This window comes from Callospermophilus lateralis, chromosome 4, assembly GCF_048772815.1.
Source record: "Callospermophilus lateralis isolate mCalLat2 chromosome 4, mCalLat2.hap1, whole genome shotgun sequence".
NCBI lineage: Eukaryota > Metazoa > Chordata > Mammalia > Rodentia > Sciuridae > Callospermophilus > Callospermophilus lateralis.
Genome location: NC_135308.1, coordinates 3,033,514 through 3,059,464, shown reverse-complemented (window position 1 = coordinate 3,059,464; position 25,951 = coordinate 3,033,514). Strand labels below are relative to the sequence as shown.

The 25,951-nt window shown below is 46.0% G+C and overlaps 1 protein-coding gene across 1 annotated transcript in view; it reads left to right on the top strand.

The window, feature by feature from the left end:
• Positions 1 to 25,951, top strand: part of Csmd1 (CUB and Sushi multiple domains 1) — a 1,328,246-nt gene that overhangs the window by 493,495 nt on the left and 808,800 nt on the right. The window contains exon 4 of the mRNA XM_077109222.1: positions 17,054 to 17,248. Within this exon, the coding sequence (XP_076965337.1) occupies positions 17,054 to 17,248 (195 nt within the window). The remainder of the gene's footprint in view (positions 1 to 17,053; positions 17,249 to 25,951) is intronic.

The following is a 25,951-nucleotide window of genomic DNA, read 5'->3' as shown; positions in this document are numbered from 1 at the left end:
TCAAGCAGGAATGAACTTTATTTTTAGAACACACACGCTGCACCACAGGAACTCTTCAGGAATTTCCTCAGAGCCCAACTGCCACCACCGGCTTCCAGTGAGCCTCTCAACCCCCCTCCTCCCACTCTTGAGGCCGATTGGCTGGGTCGTGTGGGTGGAGCCAAAAGAGTCCCCCAATGAGCAGCTCCGTGGTCTGAAAGGGCAGGGAAACAGCCCAATGAGCATCACCGCAGAGGAGCCAGTCAGCTGGCAGCTGGAAGTTTGCTGGGGCCACTTGGCTGTGGCTCTCAACAACCTGGGGGTTAACTGGAGGCACGTGGCCTGTAACTCGAGGCCGGTGGGGCGTGACTGGAGGAGGCGGGAGGTGGGGGAGTGGCTATGGGGTATATATTTTGTGTCTGAACAGTGGAGTCTCTGCTTTCTGATCACCACATAAGCTGCTTCCCTGTGCCACACTCTTCCACCATGTTGTTCCTTGTCATCTGGAGCCCTGAGGAATGGAGCCAGCTACTATGGATTGGGACCTCTGAAACTGTGAGCCCTCAAATAAACTCTTCCTCCTCTATGATTGATTTGGTCAGGAGTTTTAGTCACGGTAGTGATGGATGCCGACTAAAACAACAAGTCAAATCTGTGTTGACAGGTGAGGGGGAAGGCACCTATCTGGGGTGCACAGTGAACCATTTGAGAGGGTGGAAAAGTTTCGTATTTTGATTGTGGTGCTGGTTTTGTGGGTGTGCTTGTTGGCCTAGGCCGTGAACTTCAGCCTGGTCTCAGGAGGCTCACCCAGGAGTGCAGGAGGAGTACCTCCGGGCACAGAAGGAGTGCCCCTCTTGTCTACAGAGCTAAGCAGGAGTGAGACTGAAGAGGGGGCTGGATTCTGAACCGAGTCACTGGTGGAACCCTCTCTAAAGGGTCCCATGACTCTGAATTCCAATCACTTGTTGCCTGAAGGTGACCTTTGAATGATCCGTGTACAGGCTCCCAGGTGCAAAGCAGCTGTCTTCCCTGAGGGTCCACAGGCCAACACTGGGGCTCCCTAGGCCAGCACCTCCTTTCAGTCTGGAATCCCTCCCTCTGCCCTTCAGGTTGCCACAAATACTTCTCTTAGCACAGAATAAGAAAGGCCAGTTTCCCGGCCATGCTTTCTGAAGCCCCTGGAGGGCCCACTGCTTTTTCTGAAGCCCATGGAGGGTCTTTGTGGCCAGTTGCAGTGCATCTGCAACAGCCCGCAGCTTGCAGGAGCCCCCAGTGTCTCCTGGCTTCCTCCTGGGGAGGCTGGGGGCGCTGGCCTCCAGGCTTGCCCTGTGCTGCAGCATACGCCCATCAAGGAACCTCTCAGGAGGAAGGCAGAGCTTGTTGGGCTCTGAAGTGGCCCATTCTGCTCCGCAGCCCACTGGCCCTCTTTCCAACGTGACTGTAGGATAGTGGCTGTGGACAGTCTAAGGTAGGAAGCTGTATTGTCCCTCAGCTATGAACCGTCCTGTGAGTTCCAGAATGCGCCATACCCCGGCCAGGGAGGGGCCTTCTTCATAACTGGGTGCCCCTGCTTCAGCCTGTTCCTGGTGGTATGAAGGCCCAGGGAAGGCCTCAGGCTGGACCCTGACACCTCTGGCTGGGCACTGAACTTGACCAATAAGATGCAGCTCAAGTCTGCAATGGATTCCCCTGGGAAAGGCGGTACCTGCTTAGCCCTGAAGAAGTGTCTAGCTGCTGGTGCTGTGGCCAGGAGGGGAGGACAGATGCCAAATGCAGCTCACTTTCAAGGCACCTGTAACAAGGCCACCCAGGCCTCGCCTTGAGATCTTCTGCCCTCACTGAGCCTTTGCTGAATATGCCACCAGCAGAAATGACAGCAGCCTGTGCCTGGACACCAGGTCCCCAGAGCCCTAGGCCAGAGCCTCTGGGAATGGCCTTGGTGTGTGTTTAATAAATCATGGGCACTCATGGCCAGAGCCCTCGGGCATCTGCAGGGCGTGCCAGGGATTAATTAGGAAGACTGCTGAGGAAGAGACCTCAGTACTGCAACACAGAGTTGGATGGGTAGGTTCTTTGGTGAATTCGAAGAATAAAATCCCCAGACACAAGGGTGAGGGCAAAGTAACAAGATTTATTAGAGTAATGGAAAGGAAGCAGAGCTCCTGAAGGAGGGGTCCCAAGTGAGGGGCGTTCACAGGTGTCTGTTGTGTAGAGGTTTTGATGGGATTGATGTGTTCCTATGGGTGATGCTGGGATACAGGATTTAGAAAGGGGGTCAATCAGCTCTATTTTGTCTTTCTCAGCAAATCTGTAGAAAAGTGAATTCTGAGCTTTAATCAGCCCAAGAGTAGAGGTGAGGGTTTGTTGGCACAAGAGGAAGTGCCTTTTGTAGTTGGTTGTGTAAGGAACTGTCCTTGTGGCTAGGACCAGCTGGGGACAGAAGCTTGACTTATTAATTTTTTTTTTCAGTTCTCTCTTCCTCCTTTCCTTCTCCAAGACCCTTTTCCTATCTGCCTGTGGATGCCACCTCTGATAAATACATTTAACTGTCCTTGGGGGAAAATGACCTCTCAGGCTGCTTCTTGCTGGTTAGGAGAATTGGCTGCTGCAGTCAGATTCCTCTCTCCAGGGTCTACCTAAGGGCCTTGTGAGAAGTTAGGAGGCAGCTTCATGGAGAATAGAATTTCCATGACCATCTGGAGCTTAACAGACTCTGGGCATCTCACACTTCATACAGAGTTACGTGGTAGTGGTTGGTGGTGACTGGACAGGTGTACGTGGAGTAGGGATCATGCTAGGAAAACAAGATAATACAACAAAGCATTTTCTGTTTTCGTAAACAAGAGCACAAACCAGTGTTATCAGCCAGCCTCTGAAGACCACCAATATAGTAAGTTATTAAAACATAACGTGTGGTCTCACATGTCATTTATTTGTGAACAGAGGTCATTGGAGGCTTTAGAACCATCAACATTGTCAAAAATGTTGAACACAACATTTAATTTTTATGATGTCACAGTTGTCCCCTTGAGCTGTGGGATGTCACCTGATTTTTGTAAAATAGCTTTTTATTGGCATTACCTGTGTTAGCTGAAGCATCTCTGTAGATGGGTAACTTAGGGCTCTCTTGCTAAAGCTAGGTATGGCTTTTATGTGCCACATTACATCTTCTAGACCAATCTAAGGGATAAAAACAGAGCTAGATAACCATACCAATGAAAAACAAATTGAGTTTACCTACGTAGGAGGGTAAGAAGATGATGCAGTCTCAAATTTACTTAGAACAAACTCATAACTCTGGTAGTGTTTTGTAACCCTCTTTATGACCTCCTGGTTTTACATACTTGTAAGAGGTCTGACACAAGTGCATATCTCGAGTTACTTTGAAACATCCATTATCTTTTTCTTTTTTTGGCTATAAACTCCTACCAGATGTTTAAGATCAAGTTGGTCAAAACTGACCTTTTTACTATCTACTGTTAGTCGGCTGAAATATTTTAGGGATCACTCTTGGGAACTTGTGAGATGCATCTTGGCTTGTTTAGCTTTTCCTTGACCAGTTGTGCCATCTGCCAGGATGAGTCGGTCTTAATGGTCCATGTGGCTTTCCTTGGAAGCATCAGGGTTCTGACCTGGTTTGTGGGTCAGTAGAAATGGGAAGAAGAGGTGAATGTGAACAGGATCACAGGAGGGACATCTGTAGGACTTATTTATGTTTGTTTACATGTAGGTTTAAGATGCGGGAAAACCTTAAATAATAAAAACATCTGGGGGCCTAGATGAATGTGGAACTTTTTATTATTTTGAACATTTTTGTGCATATTAATTTTACAGCATAAGGGCTTCATTTGGTACATGCATATAACATTTTGATCATTTTCACCCTATCACCCACTCTTGCCGACCCTCAACCCACCACACCCCCTTCTTTTTCATTGATAGTTCCTCTTCTACATGCATGTCATCTCTCCCAACCCCCAGATTCCATTTATGAAAAAAAACTTGATATTTGTCTTTCTGCGTTTGGCTTATTTTGCTCAACATAATGATCTCTATTTCCAAACGTTTTCCTGTGCAAGATGTGATTTTGTTCTTTATGTTTCTTTGTTCTTTATGGTTCTCCACTGTGTACATATGCCACATTTTCCTCAGCCATTCATCTGTTGAATAGCACCTTGGCTGGTTCCACAGTTTGGCTATTGTGGATTGTGTTGCAATAAGCATGAGTGTACATGTCTCTCTATAGTACGTGGCCTTTAATAGTTCAGATATATCCTGAGGAACAAGGTAGCTGGGTCATATGGTGTTCCATTTCTAAGCTTTGGGAGACTCCACGCTGGTTTCCATAGAGTGGCTGTACTAGTTTACATTCCCACCATAAGTCCTGTATCCTCACCAGCATATAACTTTATTTGTATCCTTGTTAACTGCCACTCTAACTGGGAGACATGGAGATTCCATGTGGTTTTGCATTGCATTTCAGTGATGGCTAAATATGTTGAATTATTTTACTTATGTAAGTATTGGCCAGTTGTACTACTTTTGAGAAGTATCTGTTTAGTTCATTTGGAGACTTTCTAAGAAAATGAATGGGTGGAATTAGTTTTGGATCTGTGAGAATGGAAAAGGCTATGAATTCTTCTGGGATCAATACTCAAAGTCCAGATAGAGCTGCCAGTTGATTGCTGTGAGAGAGGGTGAGACTCAAGTTATGAAAGAAATTGGGCTGGTAGCAGGTGCAAGGGATTTTAGAATAACAGAAACTTGAGTTCTCTTTGAAGGGAGATGGGGCAGGTGAGAGCGAGAGGTGGGGCAGTGGGGAGGGAGAGGTGGGGCAGGGCAATAAGTTGAAGGCCATCAGTCTGGAAGAGGAATACAGGAGGAGAGGGTGTTAAGTGGGGGCTCGTGTGCCTGCCCACAGCCTCCAGGGTCCACAGAATCTAGAGGCTTGTTCCTGAGAGGAGGACCTTATGTCCACCGCATGGCAAGTCTTCAAGATGGGAAAACTCTAAAAGGTTCAATTCCCCACTGCTACCAGCTTGTGTACCCCTGGGATACATGTCCCTCTGTGTCGGCCGTTGTCCCATTAGGGAAGCCACAGCACCACCTTCTCCACTCCATCCCATGCATTAGCTTACCCCTGGGTAGAGAGCTGTCTCAAGGACAATGCCCTGTCAGTACGCCTGGGCCCGAGGGTATAGATGTGCTCCAGGTCTCCCACTGTGGCAGGATAGCCACTTCTGTATCGGACATGGTCAGAGCTGTCCCATCTTCCCCAAGATGGTTCTTTCTTTTCTTGGGTCCATTAGAAGTTTCAAATTATTGGTTATGCAAAACGTGCACCTATACCTTCAGGGGATGAAATTGGGTCCATATAGGTCTTTAAAACAGCAAGGGATGGTTTTTCCTCCAACAAAATGTAGGCTTTGCATCCTTGAACAGCAGAAAGCAGTTACAAAAGATTGAGACTTGGCCAATGACAGCTCATATTAAAGAGGGTAAACTCTCTCAGGAGTGAGGCAGGATAAGAAAAGCCTGATTTCCCAGCCATGTTTCCATTGGTTAGCAAGAAGCTAGCTTTAGATGTATTTCTACAACCTGACTCCTTTAAGTCATGCAAAAGGTCTTTCCCAGGCATTTCCAGACACAGAATAGCGGGTTCTGATCACCTGGGCTGACAGTTCTGAGCACCAGCATACCTGTGCGGGCCACCTGTGGGTCGTGTGCACACTTGCTCCTGCCTTCCCCCAGAGCCGACCAGAGCTCATGTGCACTGTCCACACTGTGCAAAAGCATAAGCTTCCTGAAAGCCACCTTCACATGGAGTGACTTAGATCTCTGTGACGTCTCTCAAACTGAGCAAAGGACCCAAGGCCAGGCTGTTCACACCGAGAACTGGGATGACTGGCCACGCTGCTCACAGCTCGTATTGGAGTGTATGCCACTGTGTGGTCATGAGCCTCCTGCATTGGAATCACAGGGTGATGTGGCCGGTCCAGTGGGACACACCCAGCCTCCACAGATGGGCAGAATTTGAGATCTGGGTTTGGTTCTGGAGCTCCTTAGATTTGTTTGTTTGTTTGTTTGTTTGTTTGTTTATTTATTTATTTTACTTCCCTGATGTGGTGATGGGCAACATCCTTGTCATGTTGAGGGCATGACACTGATGAGGGGACAGGTGGCTTTGACACTGATGAGGGGACAGGTGGCTTTTTCTATGGAGACCTGCTCTGCATTTCTTGCCAGTGGCAATACTTTATAATGTGGAGAGACCTCTAGACTTTGGAGATTGCCAGTCCACCTTCTTAATTTCAAGTGTTGGAGTCCAGCACAGTAGATCAGGAGACAGGCCGAGCAGCGGCTAGATCTTCACTGTGTCCCCATCCTGGAAAAATGTTATCAGAGTCCTGGAGTGACAGAACCCCACCTGGGGACATTCGGGATCCTTGAAGTAGACTTGGGGTGAATATATATTTGATAGTCTTATAAAAATAGCCTGCATATGGCTATATAAAATTCTTCTGTGCATGTTTTAAGGGCTCAGAAAATCGTCCTCTGCTCTTTGCCAAGTGGTTGGCTGGCCCCACTTCTGCGGAATTCTCCCGGCTGATGGGTGCCCATTGCCAACAGCAGTTCTATTCCTCTGCCTGTCTTTGAGCACCTCTTGCCTTTCTGCCAAATTTTTTAATAAATTGGCCTTTGCCACTAGATAAAAGATTATCCCATCACCCCCGTTAACAGACTTTCCTTTAGCACCTTTGATGCACCCCAGAGTCACCTTCACTTGGTTCTTTCTGGGAAAATTTAGAGCCACTTGCTTGCAATAACCAATTGTTGTTTGAATCGCTTTTCTTTGCTTATTCAAAATTGCATTTTGTTCGAGGTCACGAAGAAACAGACTAACAATAAGAGTGCATCATTTTATATTTGTTGAGCGCTGTGAATTCTGCCAAAGCCTTTTCAACCTTGTGGTCTCATTTAACTAAATTATGCTGTGGGAATGGATCTGCCTTCCAGGATCATGCCACATCGAAAGGAACAGCCTTGCTTGGTTATACTAGGGCCTCTTTTGATTTTTGTTTTTTGCTCTACTCTTGGAAACTTCGATGCATTTCCTGCCGGCTTTGTAAGTTAAGCCTGGAGAAGCCCAGACGCTGGGCTGCTCCCGCGGCTTTGTCTGCAGGAGCCTGCACTGGGCACAGACTGGCTGCAGGCATTCCCTGCCTTTCTTTCTTCTCCTTGGTTCTGCCTTTCAGTAAAGCTGCCTAAACTCGGGGAAGGGCCCTTCAGAACAAAGCCAGGGCTCTTCCAACCCCTGCTGGCTGAGTGTCTCTGACTTTTCTCCCAGGCTCCTGAGACTGAAGAGCCCCCACCCTGAGCACTCACTGGTCTGAGTGCAGGTCCCCTGAGGCTCATGCAGAGGTGAGTTTATGTGTAGCGCTGCAGTACTTGAAGTCCTTGGAGGTCCAGGAAGTCCCCTAAAATGTTCAGAATTGGTACCCAGATAGATGGCAGGACCCCTTCTTGGGAACTGAGAATTTTACATCCATGGCCAGTCCGTGCTTTTGTGCCTTGATGCTCGGTCTAAGGGCTGCCCTGTCCAGGCAGCAGCCCACATCCAATGACAGGGCACGTGGGGAGGAGGCTTGGCATCTCCATTCCAGAGATGTCCCGCCCTCTGGGACGACTGAGGCCTCTGTGGGCTGCGCTGTGGCTCCCTTTGCTTCTCTGCTGACCCTGCTTGCTCCCTGCCCCTTGCTGCCCTCTGACCTGCACTCCGTGTCTGCGGCAGCCAGCTGCCCAGGAAGCTGCCACCCGGACTCACCTCCTGGGAGGAGAAATTGGGACCTGGATTAAGCCATGTTTGATCAACTCAGTTGTTCAGTTTAGAACCCAGGCAAAGGCAGCCTCCTGATCGCCATGCCCCCCGCCCCCAGGGGGGATGCTGCTGCAAAGGTGGGACCAGTAGTTAGATCACATCCCGCCCCTTTTGTGGGCAAGAATCTTAGCGTCTGGAGTATTAAGAAAGTAGACTAAGATTGTCTTCAGCTTGTTTTAAGAAAGTTCCATGTAAAGAAAACAGTAAGCAAACTGACATTCAGATTCATTTTTAAACTTTGCATTGGTTGTCCCAGATATTTCATCCAATTTCCCTTTACGTTTTATACTTTTCATTCTGGAAGGTTTGAGAAAGAGGCCAGAAGTTACATGCATTCTTAACAGCAGCTGAAGCCCAGCATTGCAGACAGGGTCAGGTAATGGGCAGGCAGGACAGAAACACAGGGGTCCCACCTGCTTGGCCAGTTGGGTTTTCCCCTGTTAAACTATTACCAAGAATATTCTCTTCTAATGTTGTATTCACTTTTATAAAGTGTTTCACTTTCAGTGACATCAGTATAAACTGAGGATGTGTATGGTGGAAGCAGCTTGGTCCCCAGAGATGTGGGCTCACCCCTGCTGTCCTACCCAGCGTCCTCCCCAATGTCCTCAGCCTTTCTGGGATCCATCTTCAGTGTGATATTAAACATTCATTGATAGCCTCGTGGGGGTTGGAGAGCACAAACTCGGCAAGTGATGGATACTATTTTTAAGATAATTAAGTCTGTACTTTGGAACCCTGAATTACTTGTGTGCCTTTTGTGTGGTTAAATCTATGAGGGTCTTCGCAGTGCCAGGTTGGGCTTTGGACTCCCACTGTCCCTTCAGGACAGCTCTTACACCAGAGCTGCTGCTTCCAAAGTACCTGGGTCTCCGTGGTGGGTTGGAGCTGTTGAGCCTGAGTGCAGGTCCCTGCCTGCTACCTGCCAGGGTGTTGAGAACCTGTGCGTAAGGTTTGTTCACAGGCTCTTCCTACTGATGCAGCTCCTTCTGAAGCTGCTGCTGGACTCCCTGACCTGGCTGCTGACACCCAGGCTGCAGGGCATCCGTGGCAGCCTGAGCCCAGCTAAAGGTGTGGAATGTAAAGAGGAGGGCACATGGAAAACACCGGACATTGCTGAACAGCTTTAGGAGGAACTCGGTCTGCTCCTGGCTCGGCTGTTACTTTGTGATAGGTCTTTCTTTCCTGGTGCTGTCTCCTGCCTTCTCACGGCAGCAGCATAGGTAAGTTGAGAACTCTCACAACGTAAACACCACATGCTCTGTTTTCAGCTAAGCTTGGCCTTTGACGCCTCCCACAAACTTGACATGTTCTCTTGTCATTTCCCTCTCGTTGGACTAGCCTCTAACGTCCCTTGAGTTCTGTCGCAGCCATTACTTCTGTGTGCCTTCACCTTCAGGCCCCTGTACCGTCATGGCTGAGGGCAGTGTGGAGCCTGGTCTCCCTGTTCCTCCTCGTGAGTCTGTGGGCGTTGGCTGGGTGTGCTCTGCGGCTCCTCGCCTCCTCTTGGCCAGGTACCTGTCTGTGACTAGATTGTCAGCCCTGACCGTTTCTTTGCATTGAACGTCTGTGCAGGACATTGACCTGGCCACGGAGCACCCTGTCCTTCTGTGAGCAGGGCTGTCTATTCCCACTGTCTCTTTCTGTCCGACGTGTTTTCCTTGCAGCCTAGGACTGGACTTTCTCCCCATCGGATCATCTTTGCATTTTAACCTGGATAGTTCTCATTTACACTTCATGGGACCATGGATACTGTAGTATTTAGTCATTGAGCTTTCTCTGTTTTCCTTTCAGTTAATGGAGGTTTTTTTAATTCCATTTTGTCCTTCTTGCTAGTTGCTTAGTTCATTTTTGGCTTTGTTATCTCAGTGGTTACTCCAGGACCTATGGGGCACATCTTCACCTTATCAATGCCTGATGCTTTATTTTATCATTCTCATTTTTGATTGACTGCTTTCTCACTGCGGGTTGACTTTATTTCCAGTCTTGGCAATAATTGCTTGATGTTGGGTAGTAGAGACTTGTTTCGGAGGATGCTGAATATTTTTGTTTCTCCAAAGCTACTCCTGAGATTTTTTAGTTGTGAATCTTTTTTTTGGAAGAGAGTGATTCTTGCAGATACTGCTTGTTAAGACTGGGTGGAGGTGAGGCATTGAGGGTGCTGCTTCCTCGCTGGTACTTCTGACCTGCCATCCAACCCTTGTGTCATGGTGAATGACATCTAGATGAACCCTGTGGTGTTTGGGGTGGGACAGGCAAGGTGCTCCAGCGCCAGTTTGGTGAAACGAGGACAAAGTGCTCCTTTAATGTGAAGACACAGGCTGCGAGAATCGGCTGAGTGAAGTCAAACTCTAGGACGGTGAGATCATCTCACGACTTAGGCCAGGGAACACTTCACAGCTGCGCTAGTGGCCTTTGCTTCACTACAGCAGAACACCTGAGATAAGCGACGTACAAGGAGGAGAGGTCTGTTCGGGCTCATGTGTCAGGGGTTGCAGTTCAGGGTCGCTTGACCCAGCAGCTTTGGGTGTGTGGAGGCACAGGCCTGGTGGGCCGAGTGTGGGGCAGGGAAACCTCCCCTGCAGAGGCTGGGAAGTGGGGAGGGACCGGCCAGCAGGGCCCCAGTGGCCTCACTTCCTTGCACTAGGCCACCCTCCTGAACCTCCAGCCGCCTCCGCACACGGCGGAGGTCCAGAGCAGCCCTCCCTGAAGTCATTTTCATGGTCTACATGACATTGCGATGGGCGTGTTGTGTTCTCACGTGTCAAGACCCTGTGTCTCCAGTCACCGTTTAGACCTGTAGAAATCCTTCTGGGGACTTCAGACCCCTTTGCCAACGGGACTTCTGCGTGTGTTCCCTCTGGGCACTGTCTGTCCCGTAATGTTTTCCTGTTATCCAGGTTTGAGGGTGAAGCCACAGAAGAGTTCTGACCTTACCTCAACCTGAGAGACATCCCGAGTCTGGGTGCACCTGTGACTGGACCAAAGGCAGCTCTTCCAGAGCTGCAGATGGGATGGCTTTATTCTTATTTTCACTCTTCTCTTTTGGTAATGCCAACAATTTCATAAGAATGATATCTTAGCTGCACATGGTACGGCACACCATTGTAATCCCAGCAGCTCAGGAGGCTGAGGCAGGAGGCTCACGAGTTCAAAGCCAGCCTCAGCAAAAGCGAGGAACTAAGCAACTCGTCAAGACCCTCTCTCTAAATAAAATACAAAATAGGGCTGGGGATGTGGCTCAGTAGTCGAATGCCCCTTAGTTCAATCCCGGGTACCAAAAAACAAAAATGTTTTATTGCAGTGCTCACAGAGACTCTAAATCTACCTATGCAAATCCTGACACCAATACACAAATCTGTGTGTTCTTGAAAAGTTACTCAGCCTCTCTGTGCTACAGTTCTCTCAATAAAATTGGGATAATAGCATTGTTATATACCACTTAGTATAGAACCTAGCACATTGTGTAAGTTTACTAAGTATTATTATTAAATAGAATTAATGGACTAAATAAAAAACTCGGCTGCCCTTCTCCTCTACATCCGTGTTAATGACTATGCTGCCACATAAGGACCATCTTGATTTTGATATACTTTTCTTTTCCTGATTGTTTTTTTTCTGAGGGGGGATTTGGGTATGTGATCAGCTTGCATATTTTAAAGTGCACTCTTTTCTTCACATTTGCAGGTACTTTAGAATGAAAGGAACACATTGGTGGTTGTGGACAGAGTGCACACTTTTCCACCCATATGTTCCGCCACCTGTTTTACTCACATTATCTGATTCCATTTCAAAAGAACCTTACAAATAGCTTTTATTCTTCTTTCCCCTTTTCCAGCCCTGGTACCTGAGGCTGAGGTAACTCGCCCAGTGTCCCGCAGTCCTGAGCCTGTCTGGGACGGCCTCTGATGCCCGTGACTCCCTGTGCTGTGACGGCTATAAACACCTGCACAGCTGCCTCCACCACACAAGATCTCTCTCTCCTGCTTTGGCCCCATCTTGCCTGTCCGCCCGCGATGCAGCTGGCACACTTCCTCCTGGTGCCCGGCTCCTCGCACTGTTCATGGCCTGGTGTGTGCAGGCCACCTCTGCTCTGTCCCTCCTGGCTGCGGAGGGGACTTGAAGGTGGACGGCTCTGCGCGACTGCCCCTCTGCGCTTGTCCTCCCTGCTCCCACAGGCTGCTTATTTCACTGACTGGCCATGGCCCAGGGACTGTGAGAGAAGAGGTCAGGTTTCCAGATTTGAAACCCTGATTTTTAAACCTTGAAAGTGATCTAACAAGGTTTTTCTAATCTTCCCACGGCAGCAGGAGGAGGAGGGGTGAAGAGCTTTCCCAGGGTAACCGTCCATAGGCAAGCACATCTGGGACGGTCGGTTCACATTGGCAGTAACTTAGGCCACGTGGGTGTTTGAGGTTTATTTCCTGAGCCAAGGGAGACGGGCACTGTGTAAACAAGCCTTCCCCAGGAGCCCGGGGGACCGTTTCCATATGAGTGTACCTAATGAAATTTCATTGATTGTACACATGCTGCTAAAAATGCCACTGCTCCTTTGGTGGATGTCAGACTTCTTTCTGCTAGCCTTCTGTCCCATTTAGTAATGAATATTAATGCTGTATTTTATTGTACTATCGTGTTTTCAATTTTCTTTTGGAAAGGGATTTAATGTGACATCCATTTAATCATTTAAACAGTTGGGTTAAAGGTTTGATGTGATAGCCCAATTAAGTCACTGAATTGTGACCATATGTACTTGCCAAATCAAAATCGCTGTGGAGGGAGTTTTCATGCGCATAATTAGGATGACAGTCCCCCGTGCTGCGGCCCTGGTGTAAACTTGGCTCCACGGGGTCTGGTGGAAACCTGCCACGGGAGGTAGAGCCTTTTCCCAGGCTCCTCACAAGAAAACCCTTCACATTACCAAACTCGAGCTCAGAGCACGGAACTCCCGTCACCTAAAAAAGCATCCCTTTCCTGAAGCTTCCAAGGGAAACAGCTCAGTGCTCAAGGAGATTAAAGTCGGTTCAAGACAATTTGACACACTTACCATACTCAGTATGTGCCCCGGGGAGGCACAAGGGACATTCACTGTCTTCAGAGGAATGAGCTTAAAAAAAAAAAAAAACACAAAAACATGAAATTGGCAGAAACAAAAATTGGGATGAGTTTCCTAGACTTTAAATAAGTTTCTCTGATCCACCAAATTTCTGTTTTAGTAATTTTTATGTATCTGAGTATTAAGTATTTGAATAGAATTATCATACCATCTAGTTTTTTAGTTTCATAAACCTGTAAATTTTTGCAAAATTGATTGTTTTAGAATCTGAGCATTTTTGCTTTTCTTATTGTTTGCAACTGGAAGTAAATTTTATAACTCCAGTTATGCCTGTTTGCTTATTGACATTATGCTAAAACTTAAATGAAAAAAATTCTCAAGATGTAATTGTTTAAAAATAAAGATCCTCAGTTACAAATTTATAACTTTGTGCTACCAACCAATGACTTTAAATATTAAAAGGTAGTTCTTAATTACTCTAAGCTATTTTTCTTTAAATAATCTGCATTCAGCTGCCAGGATTGGCACACACCTGTATATAGGGAGGCTGGGGTCATGGATTGCTAATTAGAGGCCAGAATGGGCAGCTTAGAGTGACCCTGTCTCAAAATAAAAATTAAAAGGGCTGTGGATGTAATTCGGTGGTAGATTGCCATTGGGTTCAATCTCTAGTACTGAAAAATAAAATTTTAAATTCTGTTTAAGGCTCTGACGTGTGTGTGTGTGTGTGTGTGTGTGTGTGTGTGTATTGTCAAATGTGGGAACAGAATAATTTACAGTTATAAATTATTAACTGATTCTGTTTTCCAACATGATATTTTGGCCACCTGCTTTGGAAAAATTTGATTTTTTTTTCAGCTTCCATCAGGATTATGAGCTATACACACAACTAAGGTCTAAATCTATAAAAACACATGCTCTATGTCATTAAAGATATGTTATTATTTAGTTGAACCAATACACTTCTAGCCAGCACCTGCTGAGGGTGGGCCACCATTCTTGACCCTGTCAGAGATGGAAAGGGAGTGCCCCAGGCTGGAGCCAGGCAGGACCTGCAGGAGGCGCTCAGCCAGGCACAGCTCCATCCCATAAGAGGGTCAGAGCAGGGGTGTGGAGACCCAGGAGGTCTTCTTGGCCTTCACATCTCTCGCCCGACTACCCGCTGGCTAGGAAGCACTGTCGGGGAGTAGAGAGCGGATGAGAAGGAGACCTAGACACTGTTCCACTTTCCTGCAGTCTTGTCCATTGAGAATGGGTCCCGCCGTGCACAGGCTGAGAGCTGATTCGTGTTGTCGGCATGCTACTATGACCGAGTGTCAGGATGTTAAGGCCAACACATCTCGGGACAAGAACAAAAATGGAAGGCATCAAAGTGGTTTAAAGGCCCAAAAAATGGCCACCCTGGCTGCCCTCCTGAGTAGGCTGCACCCTTGGAAGGGGTCAGCTACAGCTATTGAGCCACTGGAAATAGGATATCAATCGTGAGAACAGCACATGCTCCAGGGTTTTTTTGTTGATGTGTTTTGACAGTTCCTACATTCAGCATTGGCACTAATTTCCCCTACTAGAATCATCTTTCCTAGATTGACATTGAGCGGAAGAGCTTGTTCTTCCCAGGTGTCGGTGAGCTCTGACATTTCAGGACACTGGTGTTCAGACGCCCCTTCAGAGCCGTGGCAGGAGGCTCCCTTTGTCGGCTGATGTTTCCCCCAGTGATGCATTTCCGTGCGTTTCTGCCCTCCTGGGAACACTACTGACAGTCCAGGATTGGCACCCTGCTGTCCCATATGCAAGTCCAAGGGCCACCCACGTGACGCTGCCCGCCCCCAGGTGGTATCGTGTAACGTGGGGCTTCCTGTACAGCAGACAATCATAGAATCCATGGCAGAGTTCACTTAGAAGGGTTTTCTTGCTGTTCTCCACAGTAAAACAGGTGAGAATGCTGTGCAGGTGGCTTTGTTTTCGAGTGGGTGGTTCTTTCTTTCCATTTGTGCGGCTGGCGGTTGTGTTGGCAGGTGTGAAAGCACTGGGTGGATTTTCTCCTTGGAGGCAGTTGACCTGGACACGGCTGGTGGAAGCCTCCTCCTGGGAGTGAGAATAGGTAGCCTTGTCTTTCTGAGCCTGGCGTGCTGTCTTGGCATGTGACCTCTGGTCCCTGGGCGCTGCACATGGCAGGACGACTCGCCTTACTTCCCAACTGAGTGGTGCTCCCTTGGGTGGCCAGAACAGGGGCTTCCCCCTCCCCCCGCCCCGCAGTGGACACTCTGGTGCATTGGTACCTGGCTGCTGTGAGTGGCCCGCAGTGCACGTGCAGGAGCAGGTCTCCTCCTAACACAGCGATGACTTCTGCTTTGGACAGGGGCCAGCAGTGGGGTGGTTGGATCCTATGGAAGTTCAGTTTTTAGGTCTTGGGAGCCTGCCTGCTGCTCTCATAATGGCCCCACTAACTGATACTCCCACCACATGCCCAAGGGCTCCCTGCCACCTGCAAACTCGCCAGCACTCTCTTCTCCATGAGCTTCACTCCCAGAGTCTGAGGTGGCTCCTCCGTGTGGTCTGATCTGTTTCCCTGGTGATTGGTGACGTGGAGCATGTTTTCATGTATTTGTTTCCATTTTCATATTTTCCTCAGATGTCTATTCGGATCATTTGCCCATTTTTAAATTGGGTATTCATTTGTTTTGATTTAAAATTGTTTGATTTTTTTTTTAAGTGGATCTTACAGAATTGGAAGGGAGAACAGTCATTGCTGGAGCCTGTACAAAGGTGCATTTGTAGCAGGGATGACTTCTAATGTCATGTAGCGCTGCAGAGTCATATGGTTGACCACAGTGCTCCTGTATTTCAAAATGACTAGCGGAGAAGTGGGTGTGGAATTAAACATAGAATATACTTATTATTATTTTTTTTTTTTGGTACTAGGAATTGAATCCTGGGGTGATTAACCATTGAGTCACATCTCCAGCCTCCCTTTCTTAATTTTAAGACGGGATCTTGCCAAGTTGCTTCAAGCCTTGCTACATTACTGAGGCTGGCCTTGAACTTGTGATCCTCTTGACTCGGCCAGGAGGACTGGGGTTTTAGGCACATGCCACTGTACCTGTCTAGAACATGCTTTTTTAAGTAGACAACACAGTTGATTGTAGATTGTACTAAACTATTTTGTTTTCTGAATATATTTTGGTACATTGTTTTCAGAAAATTGTAAAAACTAGATATGAACACTACTTGATTATGTAAATAGAGATCCATAATCATGTCAATATTAAATACCAAACTACTAATAACTCATATTATTCTCTAAATTTTTATTTATAGCTAAGTTTGGACTTAAGTCATTTCAAAAGAAATAAAATAAAAAAAATAAACATAAGCACTTAGCTCATTTGAATACACTCATTACTGAGGACATGCTCGATGAAAACCAGCAGCAGGACACAGTCCGCAATCCCACATGTCATCCATTCTGCCTGCTGATGCGTCAACTTTGTGCAAAAGCCTGTTCTTTGACCATGGAATGAAATCTTGTCGATTAAGTCTCAAAGCAGTTGATTGAGTAGAACCTCAGCCAGAAGAAAAGTCAGGTCAGAAAAGAACAGAATCCAGACCCTGCATTGGAATCGCCAGTGAATGTGGTCCTCATGTTGTCCCAGGCAGTAGTTAAAGCTCCCTCAGGTCAGACGCTGTGGTTGTGCAGAGCCCAGGCCTGAGTTCCAAGACACTCAGGTGTTTAATCTGAGGGAGGGGACCTTCAGTTTAGTCCTCATGCAGCTCTGTGTCCCTCAGAGAGGACATTGGCCAGAGTGGGCGCTTCCTGCTTGTCATTCCCCCCAGACCTCAATGTCCGCAGTGTTATCTGGCTGCTGGCTGCAGGGACATGGAACCCCGACCTCATCTGGATCACCAGGTCCCAGCACAACGGGGTTTCTTGTCTTTTAATGATACATATTTATCTATACTTTTTTAAATGGTTATAAAAATACTATCATGCAGATATTCTAAACCCGGACATCATTAGATTTTTTTCTGTGCTAAAGTTCTGATCATTTTAATAGTACAAAGTGGTGCCTATACGGTGATATGAATGGATCTCAGAAGAATTGTTTTACACTTTTGTTTTTTCTTTCTCCTTCCCATAGTTTTACCAAGCCACACATGTGGACATCCTGGGGAAATACTGAAAGGTGTTCTCCACGGGACGAGGTTCAACATAGGAGATAAGATCCGATACAGCTGCCTCTCTGGCTACATCTTGGAAGGTCACGCGATCCTGACCTGCATCGTCAGCCCCGGGAATGGCGCCTCCTGGGATTTCCCGGCTCCTTTCTGCAGAGGTACTGTACAGCAAGCGCCTTTCTGTAAAGTGACTTGGGCAGAGACAGTGACTCTGGAGCTGATTCAATACATGGCCACTTAAGGTGGGGGTGGAAGTTAAGAGGCCAGCTCGTCATTTCCACAAGCAACATGACGTGTTATGTAGGAATCCATGGCTAGGACCTTATAAATCCACCAGCAAGTGTGTACCATATTATTATGCCCCCCAAGTTCTAAAGTTTCCTTCATTTATCTCCCAGACTTTATGCACTTCCTTGTGTGGCTCCCTCCGGTCAAGATGTTCTATTATCTTACATATATTTATGTCCTTCTGGATCTAAGGATTCTGAGTTTATCTTTTTCTCATTAAAAATGAAAAACACCCTTTGATAATTAAATTATATTTTGAAAACTCTTGCAGCACTCTTAAACTGTGAAATAAGGTAATCATAAATAACTGCACTATTTCAAATGTCCATTGCTGACTTAGGGTATAAAGCTAGTGACTTTTCCTGAGTCTCTGAAATTCTAACTTTTCTGATGAAATCATTTTATTTTTCTAGTCTTTATAAAACCATCTTCAAACTCTTGCATTTTGACTTTCCTAAGAAAATGCATCTTGAAAGTCAAAACTAAAATATAGCCCATATTTATTGAAGTTGTGTCTTTTTTCTTTTTCTTTTCTTTTTAAGCACCCTGGGTGGCTCAATTCCTGAGCCACCTCCCCAGCACTTTTCATTATTTTGAGACAGGGTCTCCACTAATATGCTTAAGGCCTTGATAAGTTGCTGAAGCTGGCCTTGAACTTACGAACCTCCTGCCTCCGCCTCCCGAGTTGCTGGAATTACAGCTGTGTGTCACCATGCCTGGCTATTGAGGTTTTAATGAAATGCCAGAAAATGTGCTGAGTGCTTCTCTTGGATCATGTATAAGCCCAAATTAAAAGCCAGACTTGGGAATGAGCTTGGTATCTGTCCTAGTGGGAGTGCTCACCCGGGAAGCCCATGAGCCCACACAGCAGGTTTGATTTTCTTTGCAAGGCGTTGGCTAACCAGCACATCACTCATTCCGGGCCCCAGCCTGGGTCCTCTGTCCCACTTCATCCTTTCATCTCCTCTCAGCTGTGCATCCAGTGAATTTGTTAAAACTAAATCTGAGTCCAATTTGTCATGTATTTCCATTACCATCCCTTTAACTGCTTAAAGAAAAAAAAATATTGTCCATGGCATTTATTTTGTTGCTAGGTTATATTTTAGGGTCGTAATTACAGTGTTTTGTCTACGGTTTAACCCTCCGGACCAGGATAGCATCATCAAAACTGAGTCGCTGCGTCCTCAGGGTCTTTCCGCATGAAAACCCCTCGGAAGCCATAGGTGCTGCCCGGGTTGTGTACACTCACCTTAGTTTGCTCGAATTTCCCCGAAGTCCTTCCCCCACCCCCTTTTTACTAAAGGGTCTTTACTAATTCCACAGTTACATACCTTATAAAGTCAGAGTTGGACTGATCTGTCAATCATCTTTCTATGCTTTCACCAGTTCTATCGGATCCCAACTTCATCAAGGTTCTTTTGCCATGTAGATTTTCTTCTGATTAATGAATTTATACTAAAATACTCAAGACTTGTCTTTTCCTATACTTGGCCTAGTAAGGATACCAAGGGAATTAAATAATGTGAAAGACACAACAGGACCTTATTGATTTGAATAACTGGATCACAAAAATGTCAGGAATCTGATTCTTACAAAGGTGTAGATGTGGCATTAGCTGAGAGAGACGTAAATGGAGTTCATCAGGGTCCGGTGAGATGATTCCAAAAAGTGAAACTTGCGTATTTTTTTCTTCCCAAAAGTTCTAGTTCTTTAATCCCAGGAATTTCTAGAGGATCGTTCTTGATGGTGTTACTGACAGAGGCACCAGAGTGTCCCTTCACAGGGACTGTCCAGTGTTTCAGACATCGACTTTTCTTTCCAGGGGGTGTTATTTAACCTGAACGATGACACCAGGCCAAGTGCCACACAGGGTCATGGGCAGCTCTTCAGAGAAGTAACCTGGCTGTCTACTTAACATAGCTGGTAGGTGCTGGAGTCCGAGGTCATCCCACTGCCTGAGACGCCCCCTGAGAGGGAGACCAGTGTGGAACCGCTCCTGTTCCGGAGCCAGACAGGTGTCCTCTGGAGGAGCAGGCCTGCAGCCACTCCCACTGGTGCCAAACCTCTCACCTCAGCTGTCCTCTCCCCTCTCAGTGCTGCCATCATCCCCACTGTGGGCCGCAGTCCTTCAGAGGGTGCCCTGGGCACCTTGCGTAGGGGATGTCTGGAGGCAAAGCGCAGCAGGCGGGTCTCCCACAGTCAATGGAGGCGGTGGCCCAACCCTGAGCACCGTAGTGACTTTTGACCTGACACTCGGTGGAACGCAAAGCCAGTTCAGGGGGTTTTAGGTCACAAGCATCGTTCATGTACTCATTGGCCCTTCTCTTTTGAGAATTCCCATTCACCTCCTCCATCCATTCCCATCACTCCTGTTTGCCATCAAGTTGTTGGAGCTCCCTGCGTATTCTGGGTGTCAACCCTCGGGACATGCGTGCTTTGCAAGTCCCCCTCTGTCTCCTCCCTTGGACTGTCTGCTCTGCTGTGCAGAAGCTTCTTAGCTTGATGGCATCCCAGGTTTCTCTTCTGTCCCCCATGGCATGATGTTGTGGTCTCTTTTGGATCTTGGCCTACAGAGGTGTCTCCCCTCGTTCCTCAGAAATTTGGGTGTCTCACAGCGTCAGGTCTTAGATTTCTCCCTTCAGTCCATCCTACTAGAATTTTTAAAGCATCAGTTCAATTTTTGAAACATTCTGAGCTGCTGCTGAATTGGGAGTTCAGTCAAGTCATTCACCTGAGGTTACTTGTCACCGGTGCTCCTTGTCTGAGACTCAAAACAGACAGAAGTAAGTGAAAGGCAAACCAAAACAGTGACTTCATAACCAGTGACACAGGCATGAGGTCTGCCTTTGCCATAGATGCCCACAAACTACCCCACATACGGGGAAATATGCACCCCTAATGAAGAACAGACAGGGGAGTGGGTGACGTTGGTCTCCACCAATAGACCTGCCTGCCAGTCCCAGGTAGTACTGACCACTGGGACTGACTGCTTTGAGGGGCTGTGATAGGTGTCAACCAGCATGGAAGAAGGGGGGCTAAGAGTGACCAGCTTCACCTGTCCAACAGGCAGCCGGGTCACCCTTCGCACTTGGAGGTGGGGAGATGAGTGATCTGTCTCTGGGAGGCGAGGCACAGGCCCTGGGAGGGAAGATCTGCAGGGATGAAGTGCTCTGAACTGCTCCCACTGCCAGCTGTCTGGGGCTGGAGGGAGGAGGCCTTGTAGCTGCTTTTGTTTGTTTTGTTTGGGAGCATGATATATAGACCACAGAATAAGGAAAGCATAAGGATCATTATTGAAAACTAAGGCTGCTCACACTATGAAGTCCTACCCTGGTTTCCATCTGTCTAAACACACATACGTAAGATAAATATTCACCTCAATGTGTCAAAACACATTGTCACCATTTTGTGACAATTTTAGTGAATATAGGACATGGCAGCTGTTTTGATTTTTTTTTTTTTTTTTTTTTTTTTTTTTTTTAAGAGAAGACTAATTTTATCCGTCTCGGGACAGTTGTGTTTTCTTGGAGGAGTGAAGAGTAATCAGCAGGCCAACTGCTGCTAAATGAGGACCTGGAAGCAGTATCAGGGATGCCTTAATAAACCTGCTAAATAATGCATTCCCAGGTTGTATTTAGACTTGTTCAAAGCTGCGAATCCTTTAATTGATAAACCTCACATAATGTGATTGCAAATGACAATGTCACTTGCTAATGTTTTAGGATATGACAGTCAAAGCTTTCTATTTGCAGATGTTCTGCTGGTGTTAAAGGGGAGACAAGACTGGGGGGATGAGATGGAGGGAGGAACAGGGAGCAGCCGTGCCTTTATGGGTGCCTATAAATTCTGTGACACTTGAAATGCAGCTGTGTTTTACCAGCTATGTTACAGAAGTCTGTGTCAGATGGATCTGCAGTGATCTGTCAGGCTGGGGCCAAGCAACACAAAGGGTGTTTCAGTCATCTTTTTGCTTCTGAAACCAAAAGACCTGACAAGAACACTTAGAAGAGGAAGAGTTTTTTGGGGGCTCAGTTTCAGAGCTCTCAGTCCATAGATGGTCTCCTCCATACCTCTGGACCTGACATGAGGCAGAAGTGTGTGGTGGAGGGAAGTGTCTGGGGACCTGGTACCAGGAGGCAGAGAGAGCTCTGCTCAACAAGGACAAAATATAGACCCCAAAGGCATTTCCCCAGGGACCCATCCCCTCCAGCCGCACCCCACCTGCCTACAGTTACTTGCCTCCCAGTTAATCCCTATCAGTAGATTAATGTGCTGATTACTTTACAGCTCTCATAACCTAATCATTTCACCTCTGAACTTTCTTGCATTGTCTCACACATGAGATTTGGGGGCCACCTCACATCTAAACCATAATCCATTTCTGGTTGGAACCAAGCAATGCAAAGGATTAGTGAATGGGGCAGTGTTCTTATAGGAAACCTCGCTTTAAATGAAGTCTGAGTGGTTTTAGACAATTTAATATAAACGGCTTTCTTTCATACTGTGCAAAAAGCAACTCAACGTAAAGCTTACCAAAACTGGATAGAAGAGCCCTAGAAAATGCGCCTGCACTAGGCGATGATAGTCAATCTTGTCTTCAGTTTTGCATCTTCACTACACTGTGGCTTTGTGCCTGGTACAATGTTTACGTGACTTCATTAAACACAATCTCATATCAGGTTTAGAAAGTACACATTGGTGCCTCTGCCAGTTATTTTTAATTTTGTGGGTTACTTTTTAGTATTTTTTTATTATTTCCTCTGGCAGATACCAAGTTAGGCTGACAGCTTTGAAGAAAAATGTTTGCATGCCCAGGAAACTGCATGACTTGTGACAGGCCGAGCAGACATGGCCGAGCAGTGGGGGCTGCCACTCCGGCTCCAGCTTCAACACCTGCTAGCTCTGTGCTGGCCAGGCTTCAGGTTCCCCATCCCTTAAACTGAACTGATACTACTTTCAGTCTCAGAACTGGGAAAGATTGACACCAGTGCTCATTGGTGGCTCTTAGTCCACTAGCCCCACCATCTTGGAGCTGGAGTGGAGAGTGGGCAAGCAGGACAACTCAGACTGTATTTCACTCACGTCCTCCTTCGTGAGATTGGAGTTACATCATAAACATTCCAATTTCAATTGACAAAATTTTATTCTCAGTCTTAATAGTAATTATTAGTTATCTCTCCCATAATTAAACATAATGAGTGCTTCCAATGTTTACTTCTACACATAATGCTATCAGTGTCTCTGTACAGATAGCATTGCTTTGTTTCTTCTGTTTAATTATTTCCTAAGGATAGAATTCTAGGAATGTTATTTATGTTTTGCATATTTACAAAGCAAATTTCAAATTCTATAATAGTTTTCATGACAATTATAAGTTTTGATATTAGCATCTCTTTTTGGTTTGCTCAGAGTTTGGTGACACTAAATTATTTCAAAAATTTAATTGCTTATTAATTTCTACTAAGGTTGTAAAAATTGGTACCAGTGAAAACTGTGAGGTCAGATTGCCCAAGGAAATTGAAGTAGCCTCTCTAGATGTGATTAAGGGCCAATACGGGATCATGAGCATAAATGAGAGGCAGACCCATCCACATGTGCGTTTTGGTTTTAGCCCAATGTGTTCACTGCATGGGGGAAAGAGGGGCCCTGATTCAGATTTGAACCTGAAGCATCTTCCTGTGTCCTCCTGATAGTCAAGTGATGCAAAATGCAGTAGAGGGGTTTAAATGATGGCGTGAAGCTCAGGATGCAAGGTGAGAAAGGAGGACCCTGCGTCCATGTTCTGGAAGTGCACCAGCTGGGGCCTGGGGAGGGGACCTGCTAGATTGTGGCTGTGGGGGACTCTCATGGACCAGCTGAAGGACATTAGGGTGATGCTGCAATGGGTGGGCAAGTTGGGCTCTTGGAAGAGTGGGCAAGTGCGCTGAGAGGCCTAATCTTCAAAGGGTCACCTGTGTTAACATTGAAATCAGCCAGAATTAAGATAAAATTTTGGGAAAAAAATGTTGGAAAGTATGGTAGTGAGCCAGATGCTCAAATGCTCCAGGATTAAAGGGGATTCATGTAGAAATTTACAGACAAGGATGAGAGAGTCAGTGTTTGACTCAAGACTGGGGGACTTCAGGGAGGAGAGAACAGAAGTCACGTGGACGTGGCAATGTCAGACTTGGTGGTGGACACGGGTCTGCCTGTGGACCTGCTGTGGGTGGGCTGTGCATAAACCACCAGCCCTTTGAGAGGACTTGGAGGACCTGGCTTCCTCATCGAGATGGCCAGGTTGCTGCTAGAGGAAGAAAAACCGTCTTACTAATAGTCAAGATGGGGGTTCACTTGTAACTTGTGTAGAGTTTCAGAGGACCTAGTTGAAGGGTTTCAAGAGCCTGGGAGGGTTGGTATTAGGACATTAGAAAAATAAGATGTGCAGGTGTATGAGGCTGGAGGTAATGGGCCCCAGGAGACCAGGGCTTCTTGTAGTGATAGTAATAAACAAGGACGAGGATAGGCAAGAATAATTTCCAATGATCTCCGGAGTAAACAAAGTGATGGATTTATAAGGCAGGACCAAAGGGGATGGGGTGAGGTGAGGTGTCCCTGTCCTGAGCCCCTTTCATTCCAGCCCCTGCAGGAGGGGAGTTCTGGGGAAGATGGCTGCATTCTGATCACCAGCTTCCTGTGGAATAGTCTTACCCAAAGCTGGAAATGTTTAAATACCTGCTCAAAACATATTTTAATCAGTCATTATAAAATGACCACCATGTGACAAACTGAAGTAAGTAACAATGGCTGCTTTTATTGAGTAGTTCATATTTTCAATGCTATAAACTTTTTACAGTTGTTAATTAACTTTACTGTCACAACAAGCCATGGATAGATGCCATTACATTTCACTTTCTATAGAAAACCAAACTGAGGCACAAAGAAAGTAATCACTTTCCAAGAGACACCAAAGTAAGTGTCAAAATGTGATTGAAACCCAGACAGTCTGATTTTAGAGGTTTTGCTGGTACCGAAGTTCTACTCTCCCTTTAGGGGAAGAATGTTAAGTAACGTCTCCCATTATTACAAATTGAACATCATATTGAATATAGGTATTTCTGACTTCTTTCCCAGATATTTTCCCTACAGTTTCTAAAATAGACCGGAGACAGTGCATCTAATTATATACCCTGAATTTTATATATTTAGTGCTACAACTAAGAAATTCACTGAAGCAGTACTATGGGTGCTTGGTAAACACACTGGATGTTCATACATATGGACGCATGGTACCTTATTTAAAGATTTATCAGTCATTGCGTATGTGGGTGGTTTCAATTTTTCATGACAGATATGGAAAAGTTATGTTTCTAAATAATGTTTTATTCTGTATTTTGAATTATATCTGTTAGATGGATTCCTAGCGAAACTCAAAGAATATATTTTAAAGTTGAAAATAAAACTTTTAAAAAGTTTGAAATTCCTTGGGGTAAAGTACAAATCAGTGCACTTTGATTTCTGCTTATGTTTAGAATTATGTTCCCCACTTACAGAACTCGGCAGCTTCAAATACATCTTTTATTAAAACTCTTATCTTCTTCTTGGATTAACTCAAAGGCATCCAGACTTCTTTTAGCTGTTACAACCTTTTCTTCAAATGCAAGGTTTTATAAAAATTCAATGTGGAAAATGCATTTAGAAATAGCACTGTGCTAGCAGTCTGGTGTGGGAGCCCAGCCACACCCCAGATAGTCTGCTCCCTGCCGCTGCCAACTCCTCCATGTGGAAATCGTGGAGCAGTGAACAAAGTGACTTGATATTGAGGTCCATCATTCATTTAGAAATATCTGCCAATATCACTGCCACCTTCCCAAGAATATGGGAGGTCCTTCTGTCTTTCACTGTCTTTAAAGCTGTTGGTCCAGTGTTAGGCAGTTTTCATTGCAGAGGTCTTTCACCTCCTTAAGTCGATTTATTCTCAAGTTGTTTTTTTTTTTAAGGTTATTATGAATGGGAAAGATTTCTTGATTTCCTTCTCAGCAGACTCATTATTAGAGTACAGGAAAGCTACTGGTTTATGAATGTTGATCATGTATCCTGCTAATTTGCTGAATCCATTCATCTGCTCTAAAGTCTTCCGATAGAGTTTTTTGGGTTTTCTAGAAATAGGATCATGTTGTCAGCTAACAGATAACCTGACTTCTTTTCCTCTTTGTATCCCTGTAACGTCCTTCTCTTGCCTGATTGCTCTGGATAGTGTTGAGGACTAGGTTGAATAGGAGTGTCGACAGAGAACATTCTTGTTCCTGATTTTACAGGAAATGCTTTCAGTTTTTCTCCCTGAACTATGATGTTGACTTTGGGTTGTCACTTCTAGCCTTTACAGTCTTGAGGTAAGTTCCTCCTATCCTTAGTTTCCCCAGTGTTTTAACATGAGTGGGTGCTGGGTTTTCACATCTATTGAGGTGATCATAGGATTCTTATCCTTAACTCTATTTAAGTGGTGAGTTACGTGTATGGATTTGCATATGTTGAACTGGTATCCCTGGGATGAAACCTTCCTTATCATCCTCTTGATATGCTTTTGGATGAGGTTT